Raw genomic sequence first — 12,097 nt, 5'->3', positions numbered from 1 at the left:
TGTCCCTTTGAAACAGAATTTGAAATGAAACAGTGCTGTTTCGCATGCCACTAATTACTGCCACCATCAATTAATTTGGCCTTGGAAAGTAGCTCAACTATTCTCATCGACGTGCATTAATATTATTCACTATAGATAATAATCAATCATCATCCAGAATGACTTATGGATGACAACACATAGTTATTTAGCACATACTCTTTTAGGCAGCATGACAGACTGATTTTTAACCAGGGTTCTGTTAACTCTATGAAGAACTAAATGCTATACTATTTCCTTGATGTATAATTCTTCCTATTTCCAAGTGCTGAATTAAAAGCTGGAAGGAAATAGCTTCTAATGTTTGAAAAAAAGAAACTTCTCTTAATTTTCTTTTTAATGAATCAGGTCTCCTTGCCTCCCCTACCTTTGTTTTTTATTCTGTTGAGGGGGGGTTGTACATATTGTGTAAAACATATCTAAAGAAGGGTGACATTATCAGATTTGTAAAATATACTTATAGCAGAAGCCTTTAGCAGAAGTCTTTAGAAAACCCTCATGATCTTTTCTCTGCCCATAATTTTCTTAATTGTGACTTTGCATGGGCACTTTAAAACATAGGAGTCAAACGGTCAGATGGTATATGCTGGCAGAGTGCCAATGACTGCAATCAAACAACAATGATTTGGCTTTATATATTGTTGAGGTGTTCAAAGTGGTATTTAATTTAATGGAAACATTAAATACATATGTGCTATTTGCTTTAAAACAGTAAACATTTCAACATAAATTAAGCCTTTGTAGGCCTTGTTAAAGATCCAGCAAAATTTCATATAAATGCCTTAACCAAACATGTAAAAAATAATTGCCAATGGTTTTCCTAAAATACTTTCCAATCTTTCTTGTCATATTTATCCCAGTACTTGGATCACAGCAGGAAAACATTTTTTCATTGTTTTATTTATTTATTTATTTATTTTCAGTGGCATACCTCTGAGTGGTACTTTATCTGGTTTGACTGCCGCTATCTCTGTCACGGTCTCTGACCCATCTTCTTCAAAGAGCCATTGGTCTGTAGTGTAAAATCCCAGTTCTTGCTTAGTGTCCAGGTCTTTTAGCCGAAGCTGCAAGCAGAAAAAGAAAACCCACAATCTTTGTGAGAAATGTCTTATTTTCACCCAAGAAAATTGCCATTTTTCATGAACAACAAACATAATTTACTCTATTTGAATGCTATCTGATTTTCTTATGAAGGAACAGCTACTACAGTCACTATGAGATTCAAATCCTGTAATAAGGCCCCCATCCAGGCATAAAAAGGTCTGACTGTATGGATCCAACTGAAGGATCAATGTCAACATTCTATGGAAGTAGTAGTTGCTCTTCTAGAATTTTCAAATGAATTTGTAAATCTATAGCGGGATTATCTGTAAATGCCTATTTGTCTAAAGCCATTATGCTAATGTACATATGTTTCAACATATGTGTTATCTTAGCTGTTTATAGCTTTTGGTATTTTTGATTGTTTGGATCCAACTTGCTGTATAGCTGATAGCTGGAATTTTTAAAGCTGATTTATGGGAGCTACATGTCCCATGCCCTCTGGAACTCATTCAGACCTGCAATAGAATTTGGGCACCATAGTTCTAGCGACCTGCAGTGGCAACTGGTCATTTGATTTCTTTTAATTCCTTTGAAAATCCTACCCTAATACATTGCCATAGTAAAGGCTTTGTTGGCACTCCTATTTATAAGCCAGTGATTTCAGTTGTTCATTTTTATTGACCTTCCCCCCACCATCACCTTTTAGGTTGAAATTATCCAAGTTAGTTCTTGGCCTAAAAACTTTGTAAAAGAGTACTGACAATATCCTTCATGCCCATTCTTGTTGGAGGATGTGGGGGGGCTGAAAGGAAGGGTTTGGGAGAAAAGGTATTTTTTTATTACAACTAAAATAGCTCCCCGGCCAACTTACAAAATATACATTGAAAGTGATATGTACAAAAATATAGCTCTGTATACACATGTTCAAATTTTTGTGCAAGATACAGAGCTACAAGGTTAAGTGCAAGACTTGGATTTATACATAACTATGCACCTGCAGATATGATTTCTTAAGTTTTAAGCATTCTAGGACATAATGACTTTCTGTAGTAGTGTACTAGTGGGGGATGACTAGGGACCAGTCTTGGGTGCTGAACTAGAGGAGGCACCCCTAGGCCCTGTCCAGCTGCAGCCAGGTAACATTCCCCTGAGGGCAGAGACAAAATTAGTAAAGTCCCCTCAGTGCTGATTATTTTTCAAGTCATGGTGAGCCACCACATTGAACACATTTGGACTTCCTCTTCAATCTCACAGCTGAGCTACATCTTTCTTTTCCACATCCAATTATTCCAGTTTCATCACCATTTTTAAATACCTAGCAAACATCACCAAATAGGGGCCCACACAATTCTTCCAGAATTCCTCTGTTGCCCTCTCTCTCAATCTGTCACATATGGTTAGTGTGGCCCTGTCCTTCATGAGGTGGAGCAGGACCAGTTTGGCCTGCACCTCATCTGTACATACATTTTTGGAGGATGCCAGGATTCTTGACAAGAATCCAGTTCCAGTCATGAATGGGGGGCTAATTAGCACATGGAACCTTTGTGAGGGATAGCTGAAGTACACACAGATCCTGAGAAGTGCTAAGCCATGGAGTCACCATGGCTTGGAATGCTGTTGACTCTGCTAGGGCCTAGTCCAGTGAGTTATATGGTAAATCATGAGCCTTCTAGCTTTGAACTAATATCATGTATACTTTGTACTATATATAAGTATCACTTCTTGGCTTCTTGTGAGCTAAGATCAAGTGTAGTCTCTCCACTGGTCTGGTACCCGAGCCAAAATGGATTTCAATGGCATTGTGTAGTGGAGGGTGTACCCCTGTTCAAATGACACCCTATGAGAGTCTTGTAATTGGCTTCCTACTAGCCAGCTTCCAATGGGAGGATCCTGGCTACATGCCTACTTTACGGAAATGGGGGACTTCTCCCTTTCTTGCCCCTGCAGCTCTCGGCTAAGAGCAAGCAAGACTCGATGCCATCTGAGCCCCATGACTCTGGCCTTGAGCTTGCATGTAGGATGCCTGCTGATGGATTTGGAAGTATCTGAAGCCCCAGGGTGAAAAGTCTGGAGTGGAGGATACTTGCCAAGTACAACACCACATATGGCGTTTTAACAATTGAGTTTTGCTCAATCAAAAGGATTCAAAGCTGATCTGGCTACTTTGACCTGGAACAGAACAAATTTTCAAAATAACGCCCCCCCCCCCCAAAAAAAAAAACCCCAACAAAACAACCCAACCTTTGTACTATATATAAGTAGGTACAAAAATGCTGCTTAAAATTTGTTTACGGAGTACCGCTGCTAAAACTTTCAGAAGTTTCAAAAAGGCAAAATTCATCAATTTTGGATCAAATAAGTCTATGGGTGCCTGTAGTAATTTGTCTAAATGCAAATGTTGCCCCTTACTTCCATGAACTCAGGAAGAGCAGGGTCTGACCATAAGGAGGAGGGAAGAATTCAGGATGGGGGCTGGGGATGGGTGGGGGGCTACCTGACCTCCCAGATTTATATTCCCTGCTGTAGCAGTGGAAAGGGGACAAATTCAAGATAAATCTCCAATAATTAGATTCTATACTTGGAAAATTATAACAAATTTGTAAATATTCCATATACAGAATCTAATTATTGGGGGGTCATCTTATATCATTTAGGATCATCTTATATTTGAGTAAATATGATAGATCTTCAGGCAAAGAGACCTTGAGAGAGGAGAACTCAAAGGTGCCTTCTACACATTACAGGTATTACATAATTAACTGGTTAATTGTGTAGTTATCTGTAAACCAGCTGCACATGTGGAGTTAGCTATTACACAGGAAAAAGCTCCAACCAGCTATTAAGTTAGACCATGAACATGTGATAGCTGGTTGCCATCCAGCTTTACTTTATATGTTTAGCAGGGTCTTCCCTGGTTCTTGGAGCCCCATCAGCTGATGGGACTCCCAGCCACAGGGGTGCACGATGCCCAATGAAAAACTCCAGACCCTTGGGATCACAACTGCTGTGCTCCATAGGGCTCCATGGTTCAGGAAACCTCCAGGGCCAGAAGGTTTCCCTGTACCCCCAGGGAGAAGGGATCACCCTGCAGTGATCCTCCATCCCCAGGGGGTTCCCTTTGGCCCTGGGGAGGGGGACTATCCTGTGGCAGTCCTCTGGCTCCAGGGATTTCCCCACACCGAGCAGGGTGGGGGGATCACCCTTGCAGTGATCCTCCAGCCCCAGGGGTTTCTTGCAACCCCAGGGTTGAGAGATTACACCTGAGGCAATCCTCCAGGCCTGAGGGTGTGTGGACTGCATGGGGAGCCCTTCAGCTGCAGTGCAGGGGGCTCTCAGCTGTAGGAGCCTGCTTCTTGCCAGTACAGGGGGAGCCCGGAATTGGGGTCCCTCTGCATTGTCAATAAGGTGTGATAGGTTCTAATACATGACTGTGTGAATGGCATATTAGATCCCAACATACCTTAAATGTGTAGAGGGGGCCTCTGGTACAAATTTTATTTCTGGAGTACCTAGAATACAGACCATAAACTATATACAGATCTTTGAATCCTAAAGTTATAGACATTTAACGGCACCAGATCTAAAGTCTATCATACAGCAAACTTTATACCCATGAATCCCTGATCATGCAAGGAGGTGAGCCCTTCAGTTCCTTTAGTGTTACATGCTTGGCACCTTGCAGACTTTTCCCAATACCATCATTTCTAGTACCAGTCACTTGTGAGAGACTTGTGTGGATTTTCTTGGAAGTTTAAAGCATTTAGAGCCATTGCCGCTTGTAGCAGGCTACATGTTTGCAGGGGCTGTAGCCCAGTGTAGCAGGCTGCATATACCAGGCTGTAGCAGGCTGTATGCCTCAGGGGATGCATACAGCACAGCTGTGGGCACAGATCCAGTGACTGGAGGCTGGCTAGGAGGAGTGAGTTAGCTGCTGAGAATAACTGGCTGGACAAAGGAAGCTGAAAGCTCCCAGGTAAGGGAGAGGACAGAGGGAATTGAGAGAGGTCTCAGGCTGGCAGGTGCAACACAGAGCCAGGGTACTGTCTTGGGGTCTGGAAAAGACCCCAGAAGAACGAGACAGAGCAAGGAAAGAGAGGGAAGACTTGGAGGCTAGAGGCTGCAGCGCAGAGTGGGAGTGGCCCTCAGAATCTGGGGGAAAGACCACTAGGAGAGAGAGAAGGCTATGAGGCTAGAAGCAACAGAGTGAGTCAGATAAACCTCGTAAGGCCTGAGAAAAGAACCCTAGGGTTGTAAATTAACCCTGTATTGACTGTGTATGCATTTGCTTGCTGATATCTGATTTGTTTTATGCTGTTGTCTGCAGCGCAAGGATGTCCTGAACAATAAAGACAGTGTTAGTTGAGCTAACCCACTACATCACTATTTGTGCACTACTCTTGAAACCGCAATAACTGAAGTTGTTCATGCAAATGGTCAAGAAAAAAAGGCTAATGATTAGATTTTAAATGGCATATGAGTCCCATTGACATAAAAAACTTGATGAATGTCTTTGCACATGCAAAAACCTGATTTACAGGAGTTGCATGCAAAAAAACATAAGCAGGTAAATGTGAGCCAACTTGTATGGAAATTCTCAGCATCAGCATAAGTAAAATTTAGCCTTCTATATTAATGTGAATTGGAAGAATACATTTAAGTTTAATCTCCAAATCAAAACAGTAACATTCTTCTTTAAAATACTGTATTTTTTTAAACAAATGAAAAGATGCCATTGCTGTAGTATATTGATCTTACAAAAGAATATAAACACTAGTCAGGGTTAGAATTACATGGTATCATCTGTTACAGAAGTGCAAGCACACAGAAAATTGTAGGAGGTGAGCAGTAAAATACTTAAGTTCTGAGTCTACCATAAGAGGTCATCAGCAGAACAGAGAAAATGACAGTGGCTGAAGGTGGCTAGTAAAAGCGGGCCATGCTTTCCTTGTGGCTGCATTTATAATCTCCATGCTTATGAAAATCTTGATGTCAGTGCTTGTTTATTTTATATAAGGATAAGACCAAAAGATGTGTCATCTTTTATCTTTTTATAGTCAAATCCATGGCTTCCCAAAACTATCCATTAATTATAAACTTAAATATTCTGTTCTCCATAGTGTTTCTGTTCCTCTGTAATATCTCTATTAGACATTGTGAATCATTTATAAATGGGCTAATAAATTGAAAACAAATGGTGTAAACGTATTAGCCTTTCCTGTTGTAGGTTAGAAATGCATCAGTAGAAAAGATTAAATATCTCTATAGTCAGACAATTGACCTGTTGGACTCTATAAAAAATTAATGCAGCAAATTAACTGATTATTTAACCATGTATTGAACTATTTAAAAAATTAAACAGAAATAATAATGCTATCAGCAGTTGATTATCTTTCCACAGAAAATTAAACTTGTTTTCCATAGAGAAAACTCTCTTTTAATTTGTGAGGTTCACATAATATTCTAGACTGACAGCCCTGAAGACTGCAAGCTCATATTAACTCACATAAGAGGCAACAGTGTGATATGGTTAGTATAGACATCTCTGCACTCTCCCCCTCCCTGTACATCCCAAAGTTAACCTAGATGAAACACATTTTGAGAGGATGGATTGGTCTGGTTTTCATACTGATTCTGCTCCTGCAACCTGTATTGAAACCACACAGCAAGGCAAGGGTTTTTTTGGGGTGGGGAGTGAAAACTTTTATTAGACCAACTGCATGGGTGTGAGATTTTAGACAAGCTTTCAAGCAGAGTGCTCTTCTTTGGCTCAAAAAAAGAATCAGACAACAGCATCAGCTAAATAATGAATAGAACCATAGCTTGTGAAAAACTCCATATGTAAATAAAAAGATAGTTGCTGACAGATGTGGGAGGGGACCCCCCCCCCCACACACACACACTGCTTTACCATAAGAGGAAGTGCATTAGTTGAAACCAGTTCCCCAGCATGTGTATAGTTCACACACTTCACCGTGGCTTTTTGGCACTTTTATCTAACGCTGGTTCAATCAGCTACTACATAGACATGCCAAAAAGCCCCACTGAAGGTTGCAATCTGGGTCAAACTAATGCAATGCCTCTTTTGGGCATGTGCTGTGCTCAGTGAGCTTAAACCAGTCTATGTGTAATTTCTGTCCCTAGCCAGGAGGGTTAAACAAACCAGATTGACTCTGAGGAAAATATGCTATAAACCAGCGAGCTCCCTTAGCAGGAATAGTTCAGTGCCACACCCATGACTGTCTTCAGGTGCTTTCCTTCCAGCAGTTTATTGACAAATCTAAAGTGTGCATGATAACACAAAGCAAAAGCTATTTCCTTAGAACCACGGCCTAGTAGCCTTTCTCTCTACATCTCTCTATCCCCACTCTTAGGAAGGGCATAACTTTAAAACCCTGCTGAATCATATGATAAGCAGATCGTAACCCTTTCTTGGTCATTCAAATGACAGCATTAAGGATAGTATTTTGGCATAAACTTATCTTCAAAGTGCATTTTAAGTCACAGCAGTGAAAATTCTGTGCTATGTCACTTCTTGGAACAAAGATGGATGTAAATATACACACGACACTGCTTTCCTGAATCAGGTTGCTGTGAGAGTATTTCCATGCAGAGAGCCACCCCTGCTAAGAATGTTCATCAACAGAAAATGTTGCCCCCTGTTCCCAGGTGGAATTGCCCTTAAATTGCAAGATGTGCTTACCAATCACTTCTATATGTGCTATCAGACATGCCTATTCAAATATCTTAGTTTGTTGAAGTCAATGACAAAACCGCTATTGACATAACAGCACCAGAAATTCATCCACTATTTCTGACACAATCCAATAATTATCATCATTCCATTATGAAGAGCCACTCCAATTTATGCAAGGAAATATACTTCCAGAACATATTTTTCTCTTGATATTATATAGGGTGTATCCATTTCAAATGTAGTTTATGTGAAATACCTTGTCAAGTTTAATTCCTCTTCTTAAGCACTGACTAGATAACACAAAAGCCACTTTTGTTATATCCCCAATATCATCAATAGTCACCTGTTAAAGGAAAAAATGTGAACTTGAATATGTATACATTATGCAATAATTTTGGTAACGTAAGAGACATGACTGGAAAGATGCATGACACAAACAAGATCACTAAAACAGGAGATCTTAACAAAAGGCTGAGCAAGTTCCAATTTTGGAAAATTAATTTGACACACCCAATGATGTATATTTATGCTCAACAAAAAAAAAATCAAGTTTGAGTTATAGCTCCTAAACTATACAGTTCAACCCAAAAAGTAAAGAAAGGGGAGGGGGGAAGGGAGGGGAGAAGCAGATAAATCAAAATCTGTTATATTATATTTGTCATTTTTTCCTCAAAGTGCTTCTTGGCAGGATAACTTAGCTTCTACTGAACAAACAGGCACTCAGAAACTAAGACAAAATGTAACAGTTCTGTTTACATGTGTTTTGGTGTCAGCATAAGGTAGCTGTGGCTCCTGTAAATTACACAATAGCCAGCTATGCATGGAGTTTTATACTGGTAGGGTAATTGAGGGAGATCAGTTTGCAGATAGTGAGTGATGATGCGTGTAGATTATATAAAATACCTTTTGAGGTTTAATTCCTCTTCTCAAGCACCAAGTAGATCAGAGTTTCTCAACCCATGGTTTGTAAGAATATATGAAAGGGTTGCAAACAAACTTTAAAAATAGATCAATAAACTTTAGAAATGGATTTCCCTTTAAAGAAGAAAAATGTTGGGAATTGTGGCTTTTCCCTTGCAGGCTGGCAGAGTTCCAGCTTGCAAGGCACTGCTTGGCACCCCCTACCACACCCACCCACTCCCTGCCCTATATTCTGGGGTAGGGAGCAGCAGGTCAGGAGTGAGGGGCATTGGGTTGGCACTGGTCATTGATGTTTACAAGTGGTCCTGGTACAAGGCTGAAAACCACTGTACTAGATAACACCAAAGCCACTTTTGTGTTATCATAATGCTTAGAGAAAGCCTTTTGTACTTGGCTTTCTAATAATTGAAAAAAAGTTGATATTTTTATACGGAAGTTATGGAATTAATATTCATACGTTTGGGTGTTCACCTTTATTTGTGACTAGAGGTAAGCCTGGTGATTTGTTCTTTACTTTGATTGTAACCATACCTAGGCTCAGGATAGTGTGAACAAAAGACTAACTGAGACTATGAAGTAAAATGCAGATGATCTGTGGAACTATTTTTGCTTTTTATAAGATAAATTGCCTAAACAAGTCTAATTCCAATTTTGTGAGCATGTGTGTGTATGCTAATAGCTGCTCAAAAGTAGGTATCAACAGCGTAATGTGTTAGTCCTTGTGTGACTTCCCAGAAAGGTGATGTTTTTCTTGGTGCCTGTGAGATGTTAAATATTAGACTGATCAATAAGAAAATCTATATGTACAATATGACAGTCACTAAATACAAATGCAGTGCATATTTCCTAGCTGTACAGTTAAGATTTGTATAAGATAAAATAAAATAAGAAACCAACCAAAAATGGCTCATTTTTCAGATTCTGAACTTTCTGTACAGAGGACTTTCTTTTTGTTCCAAATACAATAAGTTGAATATCAGGTATTTTTTCTGGTATATTTGTACAGTTCGTGCACATTTGCCATCGGCCTCTGCTTTTAGTATCAAAGTCTTTTACAAGGTCAGAAGTCACAGATGTTTCTACAATTAATGGAAATACATATTCAGAATACATTTTATAGTTAACCAAAAAAAACTTTACATTTGTTTCTAAAATGTGACTTCCTCGTTTAAAGTAATTCAACACTGATTTATATAAACAAAGAACAATTTTACTGGTATTACCTTTAAGGGGGATTGCTACTTCTACAAAATCTTTCTTTGAAAGTTTACTGATCCAGTCATTGTGAACAAAGTTGTGTGTGGTAACAGGATAACTGCCTTCCTTTATCACAATTTTTTCCAGGAACCAGTCATCTGATTGAAACAAAGTATTAGTAATTTATTACTTTTGGATTTAAAACAATTAGAAATTTCTCTCTTGAGCAAATCTTCTCCCCTCCCACCCTCAACTGGTTAACTGATGCTATGTTGTACAGAAAAGGATCCCATCCTTGCAGTGTTTTGAAACTGAAGTTCCATTGGTTTCACTGAGAATACTGGAAGATTTATGGCCTCACTTCAGTAAAAGGTTTAAGTACACATTTAATACCTTTATTAAAATGGGGGTTGTACCATGTTGTATAGGTGCATAGATTCTACAAGATAATGAGATCTTCTTATGAGGTTGTGAATGGGCTCTTGACTCAAGTGGAAATGGAGAGCAAATCACAGAAGACTTTCAGGACCTCGTATATCAGCCTATCAATAATGGATATGACACTCAAAGACCAAGAGTTTTTTCCCCTTTCACAGAAGGAATATTACTGACCTGAAAATGCAATATATGCACATAACATAGTGCTTCTATAACATCATTTGCTGTATAACAGTAAATTTCTCCCAAAGTTTATCATCATTAGGTTAGAAAAGAGCTAGGCATCACATTAATTGGAAAAAATAAAAAGTTGGAAAACTTGGTCCATAGTAAGGGTGTGAAAAATGGGTCCTATTCAATTTGGATTCAGATTTGGCCTGAATCAGGGACAGTGATTTGATCAATGGCCATGATCCAGACCACCGATTACTACCCCATGGTCCTAATCCATGTGGGTACTAATGATGCAGCCAGGAGAAGCCCTGATCACCTGATGGCGGACTACCACACTCTGAGGGGTGAGCTGAAGGAGATAGGTGCACAGGTGGTATTCTCTTCTGTTCTACCAGTGAGCGGACATGGAAGATGGCATGAGATGTGCATCGCAGAGACCAACTGGTGGCTTTGGGAATGGTGTCTTGAGGCGGGCTTTGGCTTCCTTGACAAAGGCCCGCACATCATGACGAGAGACATGCTCAGGTGGGATGGGCTCCACCTTTCCCCTAAAGGTAAGTGTGTGTTCTCTTCTAGGTTGACGGACCTCCTCCGGTGGGCTTTAAACTAGGCTCTTCACGGGAAGGGGAAGATAAGGGAGGAGGAAGCCTTGGACCGCTAAACCAAGCAGCACTCACAAGTACAGCCCAGCCTAGACCGACAAGCGGAACATATACACAGGTAAGCAAAAGGGGCCAGGGCAATGCTGTGATTAGGGGGCAGTGCACACATCCACAGGACGCTTCAAATGCCTCTACACAAATGCTCGTAGTATGGGAAACAAGCAGGAGGAACTTACCCTCCTGCTAGCTGACACCAACCCAGACATAGAGGGGCTCACTGAAACATGGTGGGACCCAACGCATGACTGGGTGGTGAATATCAAGGGCTATAGGCTGTACAGGAGGGACAGGACAGGGAGGAAAGGCGGGGGTGGGCGCTCTACATTAAGGAGGAATACACATCCTCACCAGGTAGCACAGTGTCAGAGGAGGGGCACATGGAAGTGCTCTGGGTTAGCATACAAGGCAGTTGAGGGGAAAGAGACTTAATGGTGGGGGTCTACTACCGACCACCCAACCAAGGGGAAGAGCTAGACCAGGAATTTAAGAGGTAGACCAGGAATTTAAACCAACGAGCGAAGCAATCAAACAGGTAAGAGAGAGGGGCCAGGGTAACGTTGGGACTAGGGGGTCAGTACACACACCCACAGGAGGCCTCAAATGCCTCTACACAAACACTCATTGTATGGGCAACAAGCAGGAGGAACTCACCATCCTGCTGGCTGACACCAGCCTGGACATAGTGGGGATTACAGAAACGTGGTGGGACCAAACGCATGATTGGGCAGTCAATGTCAAGGGCTTTAGGCTGTACAGGAGGGACAGGATGGGAAAGAGGGGTGAGGGTGTGGCGCTCTATATTAAGGAGGAATACACATCCTCGTTAATTAGCAAGGAGCCAGGGGAGGGGCACTCTGAAGTGCTTTGGGTTAGAGTACAAGGCAGTCAAGGGGAAAGGGACTTAATGGTGGGAGTCTACTACAGACCT

The 12,097-nt window shown here is 40.8% G+C and overlaps 1 protein-coding gene across 1 annotated transcript in view; it reads right to left on the bottom strand.

Moving 5' to 3' along the window:
• RP1 (RP1, axonemal microtubule associated) overlaps positions 1-12,097 on the bottom strand; it is a 328,710-nt gene that overhangs the window by 71,545 nt on the left and 245,068 nt on the right. The window contains exons 40-43 of the mRNA XM_019542502.1: positions 9,922-10,053; positions 9,596-9,777; positions 8,034-8,120; positions 971-1,103 (exon numbers count right to left, since the gene is read on the bottom strand). Coding sequence (XP_019398047.1) covers positions 971-1,103; positions 8,034-8,120; positions 9,596-9,777; positions 9,922-10,053 — 534 coding nt within the window. The remainder of the gene's footprint in view (positions 1-970; positions 1,104-8,033; positions 8,121-9,595; positions 9,778-9,921; positions 10,054-12,097) is intronic.

Source organism: Crocodylus porosus, unplaced genomic scaffold, assembly GCF_001723895.1.
Source record: "Crocodylus porosus isolate Cpor-Errol unplaced genomic scaffold, CroPor_comp1, whole genome shotgun sequence".
Taxonomy (NCBI): domain Eukaryota; kingdom Metazoa; phylum Chordata; order Crocodylia; family Crocodylidae; genus Crocodylus; species Crocodylus porosus.
The sequence above is the reverse complement of the archived record's forward strand: the minus strand, read 5'-3'. Positions and strand labels throughout refer to the sequence as shown.